The sequence below is a fragment of the Hemiscyllium ocellatum genome, chromosome 4 (assembly GCF_020745735.1).
Source record: "Hemiscyllium ocellatum isolate sHemOce1 chromosome 4, sHemOce1.pat.X.cur, whole genome shotgun sequence".
Taxonomy (NCBI): Eukaryota; Metazoa; Chordata; class Chondrichthyes; order Orectolobiformes; family Hemiscylliidae; genus Hemiscyllium; species Hemiscyllium ocellatum.
Window position 1 is genome coordinate 117,553,946 of NC_083404.1, and position 23,434 is coordinate 117,577,379.

The 23,434-nt window shown below is 38.5% G+C and overlaps 1 protein-coding gene across 1 annotated transcript in view; it reads right to left on the reverse strand.

The window, feature by feature from the left end:
* col22a1 (collagen, type XXII, alpha 1) overlaps positions 1–23,434 on the reverse strand; it is a 277,290-nt gene that overhangs the window by 167,438 nt on the left and 86,418 nt on the right. Inside the window, exons 5-9 of the mRNA XM_060824058.1 lie at positions 22,893–22,992; positions 10,409–10,532; positions 5,620–5,895; positions 4,266–4,346; positions 2,731–2,847 (exon numbers count right to left, since the gene is read on the reverse strand). Of these exons, the coding sequence (XP_060680041.1) occupies positions 2,731–2,847; positions 4,266–4,346; positions 5,620–5,895; positions 10,409–10,532; positions 22,893–22,992 (698 nt within the window). The remainder of the gene's footprint in view (positions 1–2,730; positions 2,848–4,265; positions 4,347–5,619; positions 5,896–10,408; positions 10,533–22,892; positions 22,993–23,434) is intronic.

Genomic DNA, 23,434 nt, shown 5'->3' on the forward strand with positions numbered 1-23,434 from the left:
TGTTGAGAAACAAATATTAAAAACACATCACATCGACATCATAATGACTTTGAGTTATCAAAGCAATGATCAGAAAAATAGTGATATGCACAACTCATCTAGAAAGTGTTGGCCAAGTATCAGGCCAGATAGGTTCAGAATTCTAACTTTTGGGAATATTTCTTTGGATTGTTTTCAATGCAGAGAAAAACACATTTTCTTGTTGAATTACTGAAATTATTCAGGAGTTGGTCACATAGTGGTAATGCCACTCGACTAGAAATCTAAGAATCCCAGTTTAATGTTCTGGTAACATAGGTTCAAATCACTCCATGGAAAATGGTATCATTTGAATTAAATCAAAACTTTTGAAGTAAAAGCTAGCTGAAAGAGACTATTAAATCACTTTTCTCTCTCTCTAAAAACCCACTTAAATTAACTAATATCCTTTTGGGAAGGAATTCTGCTCTATCCTTAACTCATCTGGCCCATTTGTGACTCCAGACTCATAGTACTGGCCCTTGGGTATATTAAAGATGAGCAATAAATCTTTGCCAGCAAAGCCCACATTCATTGAATAATAAAAAATAGTTATATACTTTGTGTTCTCAATATCTTATCTTTAACATCTTATCAAGAAAACAATGATTCTCACACTCCCTCAATCCAACGGTAAAATGTTCACCTGGACTTAACACTGGAGTGGGACTTGAATAGACAACATCTGCCCAAGTGAAGAACCACTGAGTCAAAGCAGTTTATGTTAATTACGTTGACAGTTTTGAGAAGGATTATTTATGGGATTCAAGAGCTTGCCCCATTAAGTTGTCTATAAATAAAACAAGTAGTGAACTGTCCTCTTCCAGGCTCATCTGATATTTTTTAAAACCAATCTATCTATCTTGGTAGAATCAACTTGAATAAACTTTCCATAGATTGAAAAATATTCATTAAGTGTCTGACTCCAGGCATTTCCTGAATTAGGATGTCAGCTAATTCATCCCTGCAATCAACAGCAGAAAACTATAATTTTCATATTGCGAAATGCAAAACAGAAATCATTCCTAAGTATATTTCTTTGCATTATTTTCTTATATCCACCCTGAGATAGCATTTATTTAAAATATATTACTTAAAGGAAGTATTCCAAGTTCTAAGAACAAATTAGAAATGATGTTTCTAGACCTATTTTAAACATTGATTTCAGACAGTGCAACAAAGGATAAGGTCTATATTGATATGAGGTAAACATTGAATTGAATAACTACGTGGCATTACTATTAGCATACCAGCTGACAAGATTGGAAACGGGAGATCACTATAACTTATAATTAACTCATAATTCATGGTAATCACACTCTTAATGTGAAGAAGGAGAAAATAAATGAAGATATCAAATTGATGTCAGTGTATCTGTTTGAACATGCAAATATTTTGACCTAAGCAACGGGATACATATTGGGGATTTAGAATTTTCATGAAATAGTTGACTTTATAATGGATACACTTTTGAAAAATTACCATATGTTGTATTTCCTGTATGCATGAGATCTTAAAATAGAAATATAAAATCCTGGGGACAATTTTTTTACAGAAATTATATTGATGGTTTGTATTGTAAATTGAATTGAAAGAAAGACTTGTGTATTATCAAGATTCTCTTCTCTTCTACAGGTCACACTAACTAGCATTGCATTGTTTTTGCCTCACATTTTGATTAATTGTGCACTGTGAATCCACACAATAAAAGGAAACTTGCTTGAAACCCATTTAAATGTATTTAACAAAAGGAAGCAGAGATGGTGAGAGGAAACTTCAAAAATAGAAATTGCTGGAGAAACTCAGCATGTCTGACAGCATCTGTGGAAAGATGTCAGAGTTAACGTTTCAAGCTAACCATTCTTCAGATAAGTGGAAATTTCAGTTCCATTAGTCAGAGTTAAATTTAAACCCAGGTCCGAGAATTGGTAGGAAACTGCTAACTTACTGCATGATCAATTCCAGCAACATTAGAGCTTGTTGAACTTGTAGCAATTTTCGCAGCAGACACATAGAAGCTCAATCTTCTTGTGGTCAACTTGTTTTAATCATTTGCCATTGACTCAGAATCATAGAGTTACACAGCATGAAAAAACTCCATCGGTCTAACCAGTCCATTCCAAACATAATCCTAAACTAAACTAGTCACACTTGTCTGCCCCCGTCCTTATCCTTCCAAAACCTTTCATATTCATTTACTTGTCCAAAAGTCTTTTCAATGTTATAATTTCACCCGCATCCACCACTTCCTCTGGAAGTTCATGCATACACTAACCACCCTCAGTGTAAAAAGGTTGCCTGTCATGTTGTTTTTTAAATCTCTCTCCTCTCACCTTAAAAATATGCCCCCTAGTCTGGAAATCTCCCATCCTAGGGAAAAGACAGCTACCATTAACTCTATCTATACCTCTCATTATTTTATAAACTTCTATCAGGTCACCTCTCAACCTCCTAGGTTCCTTTAACAAATGTAGAAATAAAACAAAGCTGTGTCTATTTTCCCAGATACTTTCACGTGTCACCATCAACATTAGGTAACTAAATCTCATGATCAACATTTGGATGAAAATGTCATCAACGTGATACTAAAACTTTGTCTTTCTTTAGATGCTGTCAGACCTAAGGAGCATTTCCAGAATTTCCTATTTGTTCCTTAATCTTGGATGTAAAAAATAATGACAATTATATCATTCATTTAATCACTTGAAGTACCTTTTCTCCCTTAAGACAGGAACAGTTAATGGTCTTTGTGCTGTCAACTTCAGCAGGTGGTTGTGGTGTTGTTAAGATCTCCAAATGAGGATGTTGTGTGGCAAGAGTAATCTGACACTGGGGAACAAAAGAGAAAGAAATGCTAATGAGTGGTAAAAAATGTAAGAACCAGTGACTTGAAATGCATATCAATGCAAGTTACATTTAACCAATTATACAGCCAGGGATAACACAAATGTTCTTTGAGAATGAACAGAGTTCTTTCAATCATTATTCCAACCAATCATGCCATTCATTATCTCATGGGTAAAATTACCCTCACCTCTAGCACAATCCTCTTCCTTGACCACTGTCTCACATTGAAGCTAATGTTTTGCAAACCTAACATTCTATTTGAGCTTGAGCTCAGCATATGACCACACCATTCTTTCTAAGATAGATACTATCAAAGTCCATATTGCACATACATTTCCCAGACTCAGTTCAATTCATCCTAAAACCCTGAAGTCTTTTTGGCATCTCCTGATTCTAAAATTCCTATACTCTCCTGGCCACCTTCCAATCTATATATGTTTCAGCTCATTCAGATTTTTGCTGCCTGTGATTTTTCCAGCTCCTCACTACTGCTCCACTTTCTGATCTACTTTGATTTTTGATCAACACTGAGCTTAAAACAGACAAATTGCATTTAACTCTTGAAGTTGCTTCACTCTGCCAAGAAATCTTGCCTCTTATGATCTTAAATATTTTTATCTCACCACTGATGGCTTTGTCAATAGCTGTGTAGGCTGTAAGTCCTGTAACTTTACCCTTTTGTTCCCTGCTGGGTAAACTCTCTTTTCTTTTAATACCATCCTTAAAACCCAGCTCTTCTTTGGCTCAGTGTCGGACTACACTTCTGTCAATCATCTTGTTATATTCCTTAGATTGATCAGTAAATATATATTATTGTTGATGTAAATGATTCGCTGTGGTAGTGTACCATATAGGTCTACAAGATCCCAGATTCACTTACTGATTTACAATAAGTCCACTGATCTCAGCTTGATTGACATTAGGTGCATTAGTCTGCATCAGTAATTGATAGTTGCAAAGGTTCTGAACTTGACTGATATGCAGAAAACCTAACAAGAAAGTGCAATGTACCTGTGAGGCAAAGACGGAACTGAGAGAAAATAGGTGGAGTTGACAATACCAAATATCATAACACTTGCTAACCAACAACTTGTATGTGTATAAAATCTTTAATGTCGAGGAGCACTTCACACTAAATCAAACAGATAGAAATAAACACAGAGAGGAAGTTTGGGGCAAGTTGGTTGTAAAGACCATTAAAGAATAAACAATTGAGATTACTTCAGGATGAAAATATTCATAATGTCCAAAGATTAGGGCTGTGCAACTGAAAGCGTGGCTGTCATTTTAGATAATTATTTTACTGAAAGCGTATTTTCTGAAGGTGAGCATGACAAATGAAATCAGCTTTAATGCTTTTAGGACCATCTTTTTTTTTCATGCAGTTATTTCTCACTCACCGGGTTGCTGGGAAGATCACAGCAGGTCTCCAGTTCTGCATCCTTGGCATCACAATATATGACAATCCGTTGAAGGTCAAACTGGAGATAAGTAAAAACAGATAACTTTTTTTAACAAAATGATTACTGGATATTGTTAATTAGTTTGAATCCAGTTCTTTTCTACCCTCCACTCTGTCATGTTCTATGTCATGATTTAGATGTTGGACTGGGGTGTACAAAATTAAAAATCACACAACACCATGTTATAATCCAGCAGGTTTAATTGGAAGCACACTAGCTTTCGGAGCGCCGTTCATTCAACAGGTGATGAAGGAGCGACACTCTGAAAGCTAGTGTGCTTCCAATTAAACCTGTTGGACTATAACCTGGTGTTATGTTCTATGTCAGCTTTCTAACGCCTGTTGAGTATTTGAACCTCACGACTCAACCTGATCCAATTCTCATCAAAGAGCAGTGAACTCTGTGGTGTAGGTTTCTATAATTCCATGTGTGAAATATAACTGTTCTTTCACAGAACCATCAGAGGCTAGATGGGTTGAATAGGCTTTTTTGATGCAGTGAGAATCTAGTTCTGTAAACATTTCCCTTTAACATTCACTAAATGAATCTATTTCCTGCACTGCATACTAGCAAGATTCTCAGAGATTGCATATTTCAAAGCCATTTTTGCCAGTTAGAAATATTTTCATTTAGAATACCCTTTTTAAAAAAATAATCTGTTGAACAACTCTTCAGTCAGACAGGAAAGGAAGAAAGGGCAAATCTGCACCTTGAAACAACAGAAGATATTTTGTATTTTCACCGGCATGCTCAGATGACTTTCCTTTCAAGCAAGGGATCAAAATTCAGATTGAGTGTGGTAGTCATGCACTAGTTCTGGATGAGGGAAACATACCAGATGTAACAATCTTATGCAGTTGGCTGCAAACCCAAAGAAAACATGCCAAATATGTTGAGCCCTCAAAAGCCTTGCTGTTACTCTGGACTCCGTTGTACTTGGCTCCAAATGTTGGTTTAAGGACCATTTGCAGTGTGCCAGAGAAAACTGGCCTATGCCTGTGCGGCACATATTGTAATCTAACTTGGCAAAAAAACCAGAAGCAGCCATTAACAGCCCAGTTTACACAAGGACCTACTGCCAACAAAAGACAGGTGTCATGTTATTACAGTGAAGCTCAAACCAAAAGTGCATACATTTCTGACAAGATCTGAATATGTGCCCACAGTGGACCCTTCAGCACCGGTTTGCAGCTGAAAATGGACACACTCCAATTGAATTATTGATCACTGCTGGATAAACTAAGGTTTCATTTTATTTTCTCATTTGTATCATGAACATGACATGACTTACATCAATTGGGACACTATCATACAGACGTTTGCCAATCACGGTTTTCCCTCGAATGTTGATGTTCTCCCGTTCTTCCATTGGCAGCGTTTCAATCAGTTTGCAGTCGATGTAGAGAGAGACACTGCTTGACTTAATACTGAGGGCCAGCTTGTGCCAATTGCGGTCAAATAAGCTGCTGACTTCTTTGTTTCTGAAAACGGTCCTCACAGCATCTGTCCTCAGTCCAACCGCATTGTACTCCACAGCTTTGTTCTCACCATCTAATCGGATGGAAACCTGGATAATGCAAGGAGACAGATCACTGGGTGTTCCATCTGTAAAGGAGCATTCTTTATTGAAGGTTCAACCCTTTTAAAACAATTGTTGTTGTTGTAGAAGATGATTAAAAAATAGAATCCCAAAGGGATCAATGTTTGGATTGCTGCTGTCCGCAATATATGCCAACAATTTGAATGAGGGTGTTGAGTGTAATAGGTGAGGACATAAAGAGGCTTCAAGGTTATTTCGACAAGTTGAGTGAGTTGCAAATTTATGGCCTAAGTGTGGATAAATATGATGCTGCCCATTTTGGTGGGAAAGAACAGAATTATTTAAATGGTGATAGATTGGGAATGGTTGATGTAAAAAAGGAATCTGGGTGTTTTTTTGTACAGCAATCACTGAAAGCAAGCAAGCAGGTGCAGTAGACAGTTAGGAATGCAAATGGTATGTTGGCCTTCATTGTAAGAAAGTTTGAGTGCAGGAGCAAGGAAACCATACTGCAGTGTAACAGGGCTTGGTGAGACCACACCTGATCTCTTCATCAAAGGCACACTTTGCGCAATGAAGTGCAACTAAGGTTCACCAGGCTGATTCCTGGATTGGCATGCCTGTCATATGAGGAGATTTTGGGTCAACTGGGCTGCATTCACTGGAAGAATAAGAAAGGTCTCATTGAATTTTATGACGTTCTGAGAGGGCTGGACAGACGATGCAGCATTGATCTCAGAACAAGGGGCCACTCTCTCAGGACACACAATACTGAGAAGAATTAGAACTAGAAGCAGAAGTGGGCAATTCACCCCTTCGAGCCTGCTCCACCATTTATTACAATCATGGGTGATCTCATCTCGACATCAACTCTGTCTTCCTGCCTGAGGTCCTTAAGCCTTCAACCCATTACTGATAAGACTTACATGATATGGAGAGGTCTGGATAGGGTGGATACGGAGAAAACGTTTTCAATATTAAGAGAGACTAGGATCTGAGGGTAGAGCCTCAGAGCAAAGATACGACCCTTTTGAACTTCGATGAGGAGGAATTTCTACAGCCACAGGGTGGTGAATCTGTGGAACTCATTGTTACAAAGGGCTGAGGAGGCCAAGTTATTGACTGCATGTAAGACAGAGATGGATAGGTTTTTGGTTATTAAGGGAATCAAGGTTATTGGGGAGAAGGCAGGAGAATGTGTTTGAGAAACATATCAGTGATGATCAAATGGTGGAGGAGGTTCGATAGGCCAAATAGCCTAATTATGCTGATAAATCTGACAGTTTTATGGTACAACAATAGACTATTTAGATTGAGATGAGGAGAAATTTATTTAATTCGGGGGTTGGTGGGGGGGGGGGGGGGGGGGGGGGGGGGTGGAGCCTATGGAATTCTCTTGAAGGTTGTGGTGCATTCAGACAAAGTCACTGAATATATTTAAGAAAGAAATAGAGAGATTGCTAGATGCTAAATGGGTTTCAACGTTCTGGGGAGAGGGTGGAAGTATGGTGCTCAGATGAAGGATTGGCTACAATCATTTTGAATGGTAGACTTAATGAGCCAAATGGCCTACTGTTCTTTCTCTTTTCTATATTTCCATGTTTCCTCATCTGAATCCTTTCATTCACATTAGAACACAGTTTCATATTCCTTGGCCATGATACTTGATTTTAGACATGTGTGCTCATTCACTATTTAGCTAGCTTTAAACCTGACTCTAACTGCAACGAAAACCAAGTCAGATATGTTGTAAAATGGATGATGACCCAATCCTGTCAATTTCTATATTTGGATCAAATTATGCAAATAAACTAGTTCATAATGTTGTCATATGCTTCACTTTTAAATATCAACCTAGTTTCATGCTTTATTACTAAAAAGGTGCTCACCATTTCTACTTATATGAATACATTTTATACTGGTTGTCAAATGCTTGAAGCTTCTGGATGGCAGGGTGAAGTGTGAGGAGGATGTTATGAAAATACATGGTGATTTGGACAGGCTAGGTGAGTGAACAGATGCATGGTAGAACAGTTTAATGTTGATAAATGTGTCGTTTCCTGCTTTGGTTTCAAGTTAGGTAAAGGGGAAGTACAACGAGATCTAGGTGTTCTTGTACATTCGTCAATGAAAGCAAGCATGCAGGTACAGCAGGCAGTGAAAAGAGCTAATGGCATGCTGGTCTTCATAACAAGAGGAATTGAGTATAGGCGCAAAGAGATCCTTCTGCAGCTGTACAGGGCCCTGGTGAGACCGCACCTGGAGTATTGTGTGCAGTTTTGACCTCCAAATTTGAGGAAGGACATTCTGGCTATTGAGGGAGTGCAGCATAGGTTCACAAGGTCAATTCCTGGAATGGCGGGACTATCATATGTTGAAAGACCGGAGTAACTGGGCTTGTATACACTTGAGTTTAGAAGGATGAAAGGGAAGCTGATTGAGACATATAAGATTACTAAAGGAATGGAAACTCTGGAAGTAGGAAGCATGTTTCCGCTAATGGGTGAGTCCAGAACCAGAGGACATGGTTTAAAAATAAGGGGTAGGTCTTTAGAATAGAGTTGAGGAGAAACTTCTTTACCCAGAGAGTGGTGGATATATGGAATGCTCTGCCCCAAAAGGCAGTGGAGGCCAAGTTGCTGGATACTTTCAAGGAAGAGATGGATAGAGCTCTTAAAGATAGTGGAATCAAGGGATATGGGGATAAGGCAGGAACAGGATACTGATTGTGGATGATTAGCCATGATAATAATGAATGGTGGTGTTGGCTCGAAGGACCGATGGCCTACACCTCTACCTACTGTCCATTGTCTATTGTCTCCATTTCTCACCTGTTGGTGAGGTATGTTATAAAGTGGATGACTGATTCAATCCTGTCAGTTTACTACAAGGTGTATTTAGTTGAAATTATACAAATAAACCAGTTTACAAATTGTATTCGGACTACAGAGAGTACAGTTTAAAGAAGGAAAGACATAATTTTGTAACTTCATCACATTTCTGATAGATAGTGAATAGTATGAAGGACTTTTTTCATCACAACATGGAAGGATCGTCCAATTCTCTGTCTGACTGTGTTTCTTTCTGCATGGTTATACAAGCCCCACTGTCGTTTTTTAAAAGATTATCTGTTAGTTTTTCGACTCACTTCGTAATGACATGCTTTTCAATTTTCCTGAGCATCTTTAGTAATTTTTTGCTGTAACATTAACATATGCCTCACTTTTAAATTTCAACTTATTTTAATCTCTATTATTTATGATCTGGCAGTGCTGGTGTTGGACTGAGGTGAACAAAGTCAGAAGTTACATGACACCGGGTTATAATCCAACGGGTTTATTTGAAATTACAAGCTTTCAGGTGACAAAGCAGCAGTGCTCCGAAAGCTTGTGATTTCAAATAAACCTGTTGGACTATAAGCTGATATCTTCTTCTGACCCTCTCAATTATTTAACAGAGCTCACCATTTCTGTTTATATGAATGCAATTTGTATTGGCCATTACAAGCTTAAAGATTCTCAATTTCTCATCTGTTAGCCAGCTTGCTAAAGTGCTCCATGATGAAACTGGGTGAGATAATTCATATTAATGTTGAGCATTGTCTTTTGCCAGCCCAGCATGTTTATATTTGTATCTTTGCTGCAACCTTTTCCATCATTTGTCTAAAATCTCTATTCGGGCTCCTATTTCCCAATTGTTCTCTAACTTCTGTCTCCAGTTGACTCTAAGATCACCAAAGAGTGTAAATCAAAGTTACAGCAAGATCCATCAACAGTCTATACAAATATTCACAGCAGGGTATTAATAACGATTTTACTCACATCATTTCTCAGGGTAAAGGAATATACTATTCTTGAAAGCAGTTTGGGATGCATTCCAAAAAGACATTCAATATCCTGTGTTATTTTTATTCCAGTCTATCTTGAGATGGTCAAAATCTTCAATATTGCTACACTTATATTCTTTGTGATCTGTACTCAAATCTCACACTCTATCTGATTTGTATCTTTTAGTGGACTGTCATTCATATAGTACATTTTACCATTTCTCTCCTATTTCTTAGCTCTAGCCTTGTGTCTTTGAATTTAACATAATTCCTGGAATATCCTTAATGCCGAGAGCAAAGATTGAAACTTTCCCTAGCAGTGTAACCTCAGCATCTTTTAATTTTCTCAATTTATTCAGTTCCATCCAAACCTAACTCTCCAATGCAATTTGTTTACAATATTTCGCCACAGTTGTTAACTACACCAGAAAGCACACATCAATGTATACTTACTGGAAGGACGTACAATACAATACTTGTGAAAGAGTTTTAACTCAACTCAAGAAAAACAAATTGTTCTGTAGAAAACATTCTATCTAGAACACATTAGATTTTATGGTGTTAAACACCATCTGGAGAGATCTAATTTAGATTGGTGAAATGTGTTGATAACTCAAGGATTTTGAAGTAAATTTTTGTATTCTGATTCCCCAGTCATCCAATTTTTCTGAGTGAAATCATTCTTGAATGAAAGATAAACATGTGACAATATACCTGTGGAATCCCATATTTGTCAATAATTTGCCAGATGTACCAGTCTTCTCTTCGTGAAGTTTTTCGGAATTTGAATGTGGCAACAAAAGCATATTCATCAGGCAGACCTTGAGGAAACACGTCTCTGAAACAAAGATTGAGAGCTCCTTGAATGTTCATCAGTGTTCAGCAGTTAATAAAGCAGATCAAGAAAATCCTAGGAACTATCCCCAGTTGCTGCTGTTTTAGTTTATGTACACAGAGTTGTAGATAACAGATATTAGAAGTCATTTGTTTTTGACAATACACAGTTCGATTACACAGCCATAATATTCCACAAGTGCATCCTTTAGTTTCAATTAACTGTTTATTACTGATATTTGTTGTGAATTTTTAAAAAAAAGTTATTTCATGTTTGCTGGAAAGGTCAGCAATTATTGCCCATCCATAACTCTCCTTGAATTCAGTTTCTTGTAGGCTGCTTCAGTCAGCATGTAAGTGGCAACAACACTGCGTGGGCCTGGAGTCACATATAGGCCAGACTAAGCAAGGATGGCAGATTTCTTTCTGTAAAAGAATTCTTATGACCATCAATGCTAGATTTTTGGCATCTTAATTGAAGATAACTTTGAATTAAAGATTTGGTATTCATTAATTTATTTCAAATTTCAAAGCTGTTGACTTGATTATAGCTCACATCCCAAAGGCAGCCCATGACTCTGGCTTCATTAGTCCAATGACATGACCATTATACCACCATCATCTCTGAACTGGATTGTTACAAATATTTCCCAAATAGGTAGCCTGCTCCAAAACCTTAACGTCCTGAACTATCTGCCATACTTCTCAGGGAGCTAAGGGACAATACATACTTGTGAGGAAGGGTTTAATTTCCTGGCTGAGTCCCATAACATATCATTGTGCCATGAGATATATATAAACTTACTTTTATGGGATAGTCTCTCTAAACATGTGTGTGGTGGGGCTGCATGTAGACTACGTCAAAGGTGGCCTTCTAACAGGCATAACTGCACACTGCAGTGATAAACAGTAGGTGTACTTGACAGGTCAAGGACAGAGTCTGTGGCGAGTATCTAACTGAGGAAACACAATCTTTTTCCTCAACTGGAGAGCTGGTCCAGTGCCACCTCTTTTATGGAAAATTGGCTGTATCACATACTGCTCAGACACCACTGACCATTCGTACCCCTTCCTGCAGAATCAAGGCCCAACCAAGAGCTGCCAGGTAATCAAAAGTTGGTAGCTCTAGTGAATGGCAGCAGCACCACAGGGAAGGCATTGGCTGTTGCTGGTACAATCCACACCTGAAGCTGAGAATAATTACTGGATACTAGGCTACAGCTAAGGGAAAGTTTAAATTTAATACAGTGTACAGTTCTGGTCGCCACATTACAAAAGGATGTGGACGCTTTGGCCAGGGTGCAGAGAAGGTTTACGAGGATATTGCCTGGTATACAAAGTGCTAGCTATGAAGAGAAGTTGAATAGATTTGGACTGTTTTCATTAGAAAAAAGGAGATTGAGGGGGGACCTGATTGGGGTCGACAAAATTATGAAGGGTATAGACAGGGTGGATAGAGATAAGCTTTTTCTCAGCGTGAAAGATTCAGTAATGAGAGGTCACACGATCAAGGTGAGGGGTAAAAAGTTTTAGGGGGGTACACGTGGAAAGTACTTTACACAGAGGGTGGCAGGTGCCTGGAATGCGTTGCCAGGAGAGGTAGTAGAGGCAGGCACGGTAGATGAATTGAAGGTGCATCTGGACAGAGGCATGAGTAGTTGGGAGCAGAGGGATACAGATCCTTAGGAATTGGGCAATAGGTTTAAGTAGCGGATTTGGATTGGCTCAGGCTTGGAGGGCCGAAGGGCCTTTTCCTAGACTGTAAATTTTCTTCGTACTTTCTTTGCTTTAAATAGATTGGCCACAAAGGTTAGGAGGGCTTTCAGAATGTAACATCTATCCCACTGGCTGATTTATCAATCAGTTACCCATGAGGTATCCTTGTTGTGCTCCCCATGTTACGAGTCTCACCCACCCACCACTGGTTTAATATCAGTGCAGTCATAGCAAGGAGCTTGACAGGTTATTGATGACATAGAAACTGGAATGTTCTGCATTCAGACCTTCAACCTTGCTTTGCCATTGCAAGGTTGCACTGTGTGCAGTTCTGGTCGCCTCACTTTAGGAAAGATGTGGAAGCTTTGGAGAGGGTGCAGAGAAGATTTACCAGGATGTTGCCTGGAATGGAGAATAGGTCGTACGAGAATAGGTTGAGAGTTCTCGGCCTTTTCTCGTTGGAACGGCGAAGGATGAGGGGTGACTTGATAGAGGTTTATAAGATGATCAGAGGAATAGATAGAGTAGACAGTCAGAAACTTTTTCCCCGGGTACAACAGAGTATTACAAGGGGACATAAATTTAAGGTGAAGGGTGGAAGGTATAGGGGAGATGTCAGGGGTGGGTTCTTTACCCAGAGAGTGGTGGGGGCATGGAATGCGCTGCCCGTGGGAGTGGTAGAGTCAGAATCATTGGCGACCTTTAAACGGCAATTGGATAGGTACATGGATGGGTGCTTAATCTAGGATAGATGTTCGGCACAACATCGTGGACCGAAGGGCCTGTTCTGTGCTGTATTGTTCTATGTTCTATGTTCTATGAATAAAATCAGATTGCGGCCTCAACTCCACATTATTGCCTACTCCTATGGGACTTAATCGCGCCCACATCTGCAGCCTGTAACCACTGCTCCCTTTCCACGTTTACCCCAAACCCCCAATCACCCCAGAATATTCCTGTGTCGATATTTTCTGGGTCAGATTAGAAAAGTCGGAAAATATCATGGCTCGGCATTCCTGACCCCCATGGATAAACGTGGAACCTTGGACGTTGACATGAAGAGGAATTTCAGAATTTACAGCTGACGCAGCGAATAGCAGTATTGTGAACTATGAGGAAAATTGCTTTAAACTTCAAAAGATCACAGATGGGCTAATGGAATGGGCAGAAAAATAGCAGATGAAATTTAGCACAGAGAAGTGCAAAGCCATCCATTTAAGAAGAATTTTAGAGGCAATTTGCAACAATGAGTGAAATTCTAAAGAGGGTCCAGAAAACAAAGGACATAAGAGTATTTGCACAGGTTAATGAAGGTGGCAGGACAGGTAACAGTATAGTTTTTAAATCATGCAGGATCCTGAGATTTACAAATGGAGGTAGTCAAGAAAGTTAGGATAAATCTTTATATGATGCTGGACTGGCCTCAACTGAAGTACTGAATTCAATTCCATCAAGCACATTTTAGGAAATTGAGAAATATATTAAAGCAAATACAGAAAAACTTTATGAAAATGGTTCCAAGGATGAAGAACTTGGTTTTTATAGATTAACTGGTGAAACTTGCTTGGAGTAGAGAAGATTGATAGAAGATAAGACAGATATATTCAAAACCATGAAACACAATAGACAGGGACAATCTCTTCCCAATTGAGGAACAATCGAGAAGATAGCAGGGAGGTGTTTGACAAAATAGGCAATATAGCAGCATGAGAAAAAGTTCTATTGCACAGCACGTAGTTAGGGTCTGGACTGCACTGGTTGTAGTATCATGGGAGAAGATTGAGTGTGCATTTCAAAAAAACATTTAATCATTTTCTGAAGAGGGAAGATTTGGAGGGCTGCAGGCAAGAAGTTGGGGAGTGACACAACTGATATGCTCCTGTCGAAAGCAGGTACAGACATGAAAGGATAAGTAGACATTTTCATTTACAACGGGCCTCCAGAAATTTTTGTATTTCTGCTTAAACCAATCGCTGGTTGGAACATTGCATTCACTGAATGTACATCTGCTTGACCCATCATAAGGGTCATTTACACTGCCATTTTGTGCTTGAAAAATTGGTGGATCATGATCACAATTCTTGGCACAATCTGGAAAATTGTTTCCAAAAATATAGGTTTGGTAGTGCAAGAGAGATCTAAACTAATAACTAAAAGAACATGAGTTTAAATACCACAATGTCAATTAAAGAAACTGAAATACATTTTTATAATGTTATTAACGCACAGATATTATCAGCAATGTGCTTCATGTAAGTAAACCTGCACTCCTTACTTAGGCTCCACACTCCTATCAATGTATCCTTACCTTCTTTGTGACTCAGTAAGTCAAAATCAGTACCAAGATCAGGACTTCTAGGGAATGGGTGATGAATCTCAGCCTTATCAGTGAGTCACACCTTGAGAATTAATGTTAAAATAATGGGATCACTTCTGAGTTTATCCTATAATCTGTGATGAGAGGTTGTAACAAACTTCCCTCTGAATTTGGAGCAGTTGCCTGTCTCAAAATGTTTATCATTCCCACTGCCAAGACAACATTGTAAATTAGGATGGGGTCATGCCTAAATCTGTCAGCCAGTGACAACTGACCCTGTTCAAGAAATCTTAATGTAATTAACAGATGTCTAAGTGGGGCATTTCTCAAAATCTTCTACTGTCTATCAACTGTATTCTTAATGCTGTTTATGTTTTCACAATAAAATCTGTATTTGTCTAATACTTCAATGTATGGCAGACTGTATGGACAATTTACAGTTACCTGTAATTCAATGAATGGCTATTTTGATCTGCAAGTTCGTTGCCTGGTCGTATTGAATTGAATGATACAGGTTTATTTCAGGATGACACTATCTGACCCTTGGACCACAGGGAGCCTTGGTGTGATGAGATGTGACACAACTTCACTTTAAATTGATAGATAGCTGCTTAAGATGCTAACTTAAGGTATGAAGACATGAGCTATTGCACTAAAGCTAACAGGTTCACAAGGGTAACAACCAAAAATCACACAAAGCCTTTTTTATAGATGTGTCTTCAACACCTCATTCACAGAACAAATAGAGATATTTAAATGAGTTTGTCTCAGAATTAAAGTGCATTCAGGTAATACTTTTGTCCGAATGAAGAGTTTTCCATCATAAGAATTAGAATCCCTACTGTGTGAAAAGAGGCCCTCCGAAAAGTATCCCAACCCAGACCCATTCCCCTACATTACCCCTGACTCATGCACCTACACATCCTTGAACACTATGGGCAATTTAGCATGGCCAATTCACTTAACGTGCACAGCTTTGGATTGTGAGAGGAAACTGGAGCATTTGGAGGAAACCCACGCAGACACGGAGAGAATGTGCAAACCCCACACAGAGTGTCGTTCAAGGCTGAAATCGAACTTGGGTCCCTGGTTCTGTGAGACAGCAGTGCTAACCACTGAGCCACCATAAGAAATTGTAATTCCACTTTATTCACTTCTTTCTATTTGTGACACCTTCTCTTTTGGCGTTGCCAACTCTTTTTGGGTATATTGATGGGGATTGTATCTCAATCTCTGAATGACATTACCCTGATAATACAACAAGAATTGGTCTATGCCTTCTCATGTGAATTGGACTGGAAAATCTTTTGACCCTGACAATAATTACAAGGCAAGAAGTCAATGGGGAAGGTGCGGGCAAGGAGTTTGTGGGTTGCTTTTGTGGTGGTAACAGTGTCAAATAGCATCTGGGAAGAGTCAGAAGAGGGTTTCTTGCAGCTCCAGGTAAATTTATTATCTGAACCAATTTTATCAAAATGTTCCTTGGCTGCAGCCAGCCAGGTTGACAGTGGAGCAGTAATGGGGTGCACAGAAGGAACATTAAGAAGGTACTAGAGCTGGACACCTTGAGGTTGTGTTGGGATATTATTCCGTAACAAGCATCCCCTCACATCGACCTAACTTTGAGGACTTGGAGGATCCACCCCGTACTGTTCCTGACCCACAAGCTGATGGGATTTGCTTATGCACAGGAAACCTCTCTGCAGCTCTTAATAGTAAATGCTAATTGAAGGCTTGTAACATCCCGAAAATACATTACCAATCTCCCATTAAACCACCTCCATTAAAACCAACATTGGGTTGGATGGTGATAAGTTACCAAGATTAAGTTCAGTTAATCATTTTTATTTTCAAAAAGGTTATGGTTTTATGGGCTTGAATTAACTCCTGCAAACATTAGAATTGTTAACTTCGATGTGGATCAAAGATTTATCTCTACTGGGGGAGTCATCGACACTCATTCAGAAGCTCTCAACATTCTCTTCAAAAATTCAACTGAAATCAAGAAGCAAGAAAGGATTTCTATGTTAATGGCTCTTTCATAGCAACTTTAAAATAATATGTTGGCGTGTTGCTTACAAAGCGCTATAGCTAAGTGAAGCAGTAAAGCAACGCAAGCCTATTTTCTCTCTAAAGAGTTTCTTTATTCAGAAGAAAGTTGAACTTTCCCAGATATTTCAATGACGACCCAATTACAAATGCAATGCAAGGAGTGCCTTCTTCCCTACTAGACCATCCAACATCAACATCAACTGTAGGCAACTACATTATGGTAGTCTGAAATAGCCCTATTTTGTGACTTCTGATTGTTTTGAGGGAAGTTCAGAAGCCACTGGTCTCATAAAGCCCTGCCTCAGTAGCTTCCTTGGAGTGTTGCAGTTTAATGACACCAATTTCATAATTTCAATGTTTGTAATGGAGCTACTATAGCACTCTCCTTGTAACTCAAACCATTGAAGTAGCCTATTATTAGGGAAAGAAAACAAACTACAGGGTCTCCAGTTCACCACAAAAATAATGGTAAAGTCAATGAGATATTTGCCAACAATCTTTTTTTTTGTATAAGGCCAGAACCTTTTTTTCACATTGCTCCCAATCTTTATTTTCATTGAAGTCAGTCACTGGTAACAAGCCAATGAAAATCTCAGTACACCATCTATTTTTGGCTTACTAAATGGATAAAAATAAAATTTCAGCTCCTTGTGTCAATGTTCTAGACAATCTATAACAGCAGGAACATTTAATTATTAACCAGCCAATTATCTAATTTGTTATCTGAGCTTAAAAAGAAAGTGTTCAACACATTCACTGGGTAAAATTTATTGCCTTTAAGTGCAGTTTTATTTTGGAGCATTTATTTGGAGCATTTCCAAAGTAAATCACCCTGCTAAAAGAGAGATTTTCATGTTAAGCGCCTGAGGAAGTCAGGTGGAAATGATACAAATTCTTGATTCCAACTCTAACCCTAATCTAAACACTGACTGTAACCTAATCCAACTCTAATCTTAGCATCAAAGGAATAATACCACAGCAAAATATGAAACAAATGAAGCATTCAGTTCATTTCAACTATTCTTTTTAACAAAATCCAATAGGTACAATAATGGTTCTGCCAAGTTAATCCCTTGAAATAAGCTGAAAAGTAAGGTAAAGCTGTTTATTCGTTCCTGTCAAAATCGGTGATGCAAAAGCCCTAAGACACCATTCTAATAGGAATATCTATAATATCTACCCTTGGCTGCCTGCATTCCACAGATAACTTTCCTGGTAGGTTTGAAAGGAAATTTCTATCCTCTATCTATTTTTATCCTCAAACACATATTTAATGAAATGTTCACCCAGCTCCTTTCAAAATGAGCTGCTTAGTTTGGAAATCATGTCATTTTCAGCAGGACTGTGCAACAAAAATAAGACTCCCAATTTAAACATTTGCTTTAGGCGTGTTAATTTTCAATGCATGTTCTCTACTCCTGTCACTACAGATAACTTCAATCAGATGAAGACGATATGACAGTTAAGTGACATTTGACCTAGCATTGAGAAACAAAAGATTATTTACTGGAGCATTAATTTATCAACTTAATGTTTTCAAAGTTTATTCAAAATATAATGAGTATGCGAGTACATTTTTACACCTTTTATATTCACTGCTGTTGACAGTAATGTTTAAATTTCATCTGGCTCATTAATTCTAAAAGACACATCAAAACGTTAAAGCCTTTCATTTCTAAATTAGATCTTTAAAAGTACAATCCTTACAATGTTTCACAATTCAACTTACCACAGACAGAAAATTCAGTAACTGCTAGTAAATGGATAACCAGGTAGACATCATGCTTAACATGATGGCCTGAAATCATGCATAGACTGGGAGGCTTTTGTCAGTGTGAAAATGGCAGCAAACATTCAACTGCAGAGATCCCACATTGTGCCTGGCCTCCACCATTTTCACAGTGGAGATTATTAATGGTGTAGAAAGGAGACAAGTTCTAAACAGGAGATTCTTGCTTCCCAGAGGCAGCTGCCCCATAAAAGTCAGCAATTGTCTCCACTCATATCTGATTTCAGCTGAGGTTACTATAAAGGGCTCTCCTTTCTAACATCTCCTCACACCTCAAGCATGGTGACCCTCAGGTTAAACCGCCACCAGTCATTTCACTCTAATGAGAGATCAGCTCTACAACCAAGTGAGACCGTGGTGACTTTATCTTTATTTCTGATTTTGGTGAGGTAGATGTCCGTGCAGGCTAGAACTGATAGGAACAGAGCTGAATCTTACTGAAATAACTGCACAGAAGCTGGGTCCCATCACCAAGACATCCTTTATTTACTAGTGCACAGGACACTGGCTGTGGCCAGCTAGCTCAATGTCAGTCCTCAACTGAGGGGTTCTAATTGCCTGGTTATAGTGGTCAGCTAAGGCTTTCCTGATTGACAACCTCAAACAAGAATCTTATGGTAACAAGGTCAACCTGATCCTAGTCACTACACTTCTGATTTTTGCTTTTAAAACCAGAGTCCCCTTTAGAAAACTAAGGAACCATTGTGATATTGTATTTTCAGAGTGATTCATTTGGATTTATTAAAAGTAGACCCAACTGTGCGTAAAAATGCATAAATCGAATGGAACTGTCAAAACTGTTGAAGAATTCTCAAAGCTGTAAATAGAGTCTTAGAGTCACAGAGATGTACAACACAGAAACAGACCCTTCGGTCCAACTCATCCATTTGACCAGATATGCCAACCCAATCTTGTCCCACCTGCCAGCACCCGGCCCATATCCCTCCAAACCCTTCCTAGTCATATTCCTATCTAAATGCCTTTTAAATGTTGCAATTGTACTAGCCTTCAAAAGAGGACATTTTCAAAACTGAAAAAAAATAGCATTTCTTCCTAATTTGCTGAATGACAGCCTAAGGACTGTCATTCAGCAAATTAGGAAGAAATGCTATTTTTTTTTCAATTATGAAGCCCTCTTTTTTTTTTTACAATTTAAAGTCCATCAGAGCTAAATCCCTTGATAACTTTGACAATGACGAATGTGTTTTTTAACAGTTCAAATGAGCTTTGACAGCTTTTAGATATCTTGACAGTTCATTTTTGGGGAAGCAAATCTTAGCAACACTGAGGGCTGTCATTAAGATCTGCGGTATCGGTCTAATTTATGACCTAACATTGTCACAGTGGGGTGCCTGTTGCAAGAACTGTTTGATTGACAACAAATTAGAATTAGCTTGCTCTTCTGAAATTTGGGAGAGACAGTAATAAGGAGTTTGAATTTTTTTTCAGTTCAGGATATTCAGTTTATCATGATGTAAACACCTAGTAAGGAGTAGTGTTACACAGCTTTTGGGAGAAAAAGTGCTGTTTGGCAGGTACCAAGGTTAAAGTAAATTATACAAGTGTCCATAAAATGCATCCTTGTAAATGTATCCATTTAACACATGTGAACTCAGATATTCTGCTATCGTAGGCAATAAAGAATGCTGTGGTACACACGGATCATTAAAAAAAAGCTAGATAGCAGGTACTGAAAGTAATTAGGAAGGCATTTTAGCCTTTATTGCAAGAGAATTAGAGTTTAAAAAAAGGGATATTTTGCTGTAACTATGCAGGATGTTGTTGAGACTGTACCTGGAGGACTGTATACAGTTTTGGTTGGCTTTCTTGATAAAATAATTGTCTGCATAGGAGGCAGTTTAGTGATGGTTTACTAAGCTGATTGCTGGGATGAGGCATTGTCCTATGAGGAAAGCCTGTGTAGAGTCTATACTCACTGTAGTTTAGAAGAACAGGAGATGACCTGACTGAAGCATTCAGAAAGTTGTGAAAAGGCCGAGACCATCACGCAAGCCAACCTTCCATCCACTGACTCCATTTGCATTTCTCAATATTGTGGAAAAGCAGCTAACATCATCAAAGCCCTGTCCCACTCCAGTTATAACCTCTTCTGTCAGGCAGAAGATACAAAAGCTTAAACACACATACCAACAGATTCAAGAACAGCTTCTTCCCTGCTGTTAATAGACTGATGACTGGACCTCTCAAATTACAAATCTAATGTTGATCTTGCTTTTTGTACACCTCTTTCTAGCCCTAACTTTGTATTCCTTGCTCTGTTCAATTATACTGTGATCTTCGTACATTACGCTCTGCCTGTTCTGCATGCAAAATAAAACTTTTTACTGTACTTAGGTACATGTGACAATAATAAATCAAATCAAATCAAATTGCATACATTTAAAATTCAGAGCAAGCTGGATAATGCAGACCCTGATAGGATGTATTCCCTAGTCCTGAAATCCCTTGTTTGCAGTTTCAAATTAAAGAGTCTCCCATTTAATATTGAGACTCAGAGGATCGCTTGTCTTTATAATTCACTACCCTAGAGAAGGGCAGAGGCTGACTCATTGAATATATTGTAGAGTTGAGTTTTACAGATTGTTGACCTACAAGTGAGTCAAAGATTAAGGGATATAGGCACAAAAGCAAAATTCAAGCCACAATGAAATATTCTTTGATCTTTTTCAATGAGATACAGGCTCAAAGTCTAAATGGCCCACATCAGTTCAAATTTCTTAACGTTTTCTCTTCTCATTTTGATATTGAGGGATAAATATTGGTTGTTTCACCTGTACACCTTTCCTTTTCTTCTCTGAAGCATTGTCATGGGGTAAAGAATATTAACCATCAGGCTAGTTTGGAGAAGCCAGGGTTGTTCTTCTTGGAACAAATGAGATTGAGAAATGTTTTGAGGGTTCAGGTAAGTTAGACAAAGTTCTTCTTAACTGCGACAGTGATATAAGGTTTTGGTCAAGAAAGTGAGGAAGAGCCCTTTGCACAACAAGTGGTCATGACTTAGCATCTATATGATTTACTGACTGCTCTCTCAATACATCCTGCCACTTTGAAGATTGATCCCTCTGCCCCTGTAAAAACGCCACCATATTTCATTAGCAACTTTATTAGCAATAAGTTGAGGATGACCTGTTTCCACTCTGTGGGGTGGGGGTGGGAGTGGTGCTACATTGGCAGAGTCCAGGATTGGACTATTTAGCTAAAGTGGGGAAGGTGGTATTTGATGAGACGGATGGTTGGATAACAACTTGATGTATGTGTCAGGTGATGAGAATTCATGTGAATACATAAGCATAAGTTACAACATCTCATGTTGTTAAGGGTACTGTATAAATACAAGCTGATATTTGAATTTTGCATGAGACTCTGTGGTAGTATGATACAGGAGATGTCAACACCTTTGTTGATGTAATGCTTTCCTTCTTTTACTAAAATAATTTTAATCTTCCTCTTGAATCTGATAATACCATTTCATTTTCCTATTTTCCTGGCTGAATATACTCATTCTCTTCACCACCTCCCACATGGTTAAATGCAAGAATAATTAGAATCAAGGTAAAGCTCTCTTTATCATATGTCTTAGCACTAAATTTCCCAACCTACCTATTACATGATTTCAGCAAGTAAAATTATCTATTTAGATCTAATAATTGACAAATTGGAGATAGATTTCTGTTGGAAGATTCTTTGAACTGGGTTCTGTATATGTAAATACAGCTCTTATATCCCATTGTACTCCTTACTGATAGTCAGAGGAAGCTTTCATCCAATCATCCAATGTTGTCTGGTGGACAACAGATGAAAAAAAACCTGAAAGGATAGTGTTCAGCTTACAATGTGATCCCGACTTCCCTAACTTTTCTAATTTGAACATTCTTGATAACTTCATCTACCAAAACCAGTTGATAAGCGACTTCCTGATAAGCCGTCTGCTCTGTTACATCAGGCCAGATGCTGAAAAGTACATCAAACCACTCTTCTGATTCCCATCCATACTCTAAGAGCAGATATCAGTTTCTATTCAGTTCACAATGCGAGAATTATATCAGAGACATCAGGAATGGCATGTTCGGATTTCAGACTGATCCTTCAGCATTTTGTAATGTTGGAAATCAAAGTTGTGCATTGTAATAGCATCCAACAGAGCACTGTAATGTGCTATGATATTTGGTTAAAACAGCAGACTCTTGTATAATAGCGCAATTTGACTCCCCTAGCATCCAGCAGTTTATAAGCACTGAAATGAATGATGAGTTTTAGAGTGAAATTCTATTCAGTAAGATAAGGAACAATGAGTTGACGTAGAGGACTCCTTTTTTGATATTTAGTGGACTAGAGTGCGCAGGTGTTGAGCAGAGTGGCACAGAGTGGAGTGGATTGGCATGGAGAAAGAAAAAGCGGAATAAAATAGATTAACATGCATAAAGTAAATTGACCCTAGATGCATGACATCAATGTGTTTGCTCACTTACTTGGTCATCTGAACGATGGGCATTGTTCCAAGGCGGACAAATCCTCCATCTTTCGTTCCAACAATACTTTTCACATGAAACTGTTCCATTAGATCAAAACCTGTTTAAATGCACATAAAAAGTATATGGTGTTACGAAGGTTGTTTTAAGGATAATGGTAATAAACCAGAGTTTTGCCAGAGCCCAGAGCAAATCTGCAGCCAACATTTGAGGAAACGCGATCTTCATCCTAGTGAAGTCTGCAGAGCAATATAGCAGACATTTTACAGCATGGAAAGAGTCCCTTCGGCCCACCGGTCTGCACCCGTCATCAAAAATCCCTCTACTTTAATCCCATTTTCCAGCACTTGGCTCATAGTCTCATATGCTGTGCCATTCCAAGTGCCTCTCTAAATAGTTTTTAAATGTCTTGAGGGTTTCTGTCATGACCACTCATTCAGTCAGTGAGGTCTAGATATTCACAACCCTCTGGGTGAAAAATTCTTTCCTCAAATCCCCCTTAAGCCTCCTGCTTTTTGCTTTAAAATGGTTTCCCCCAGGTC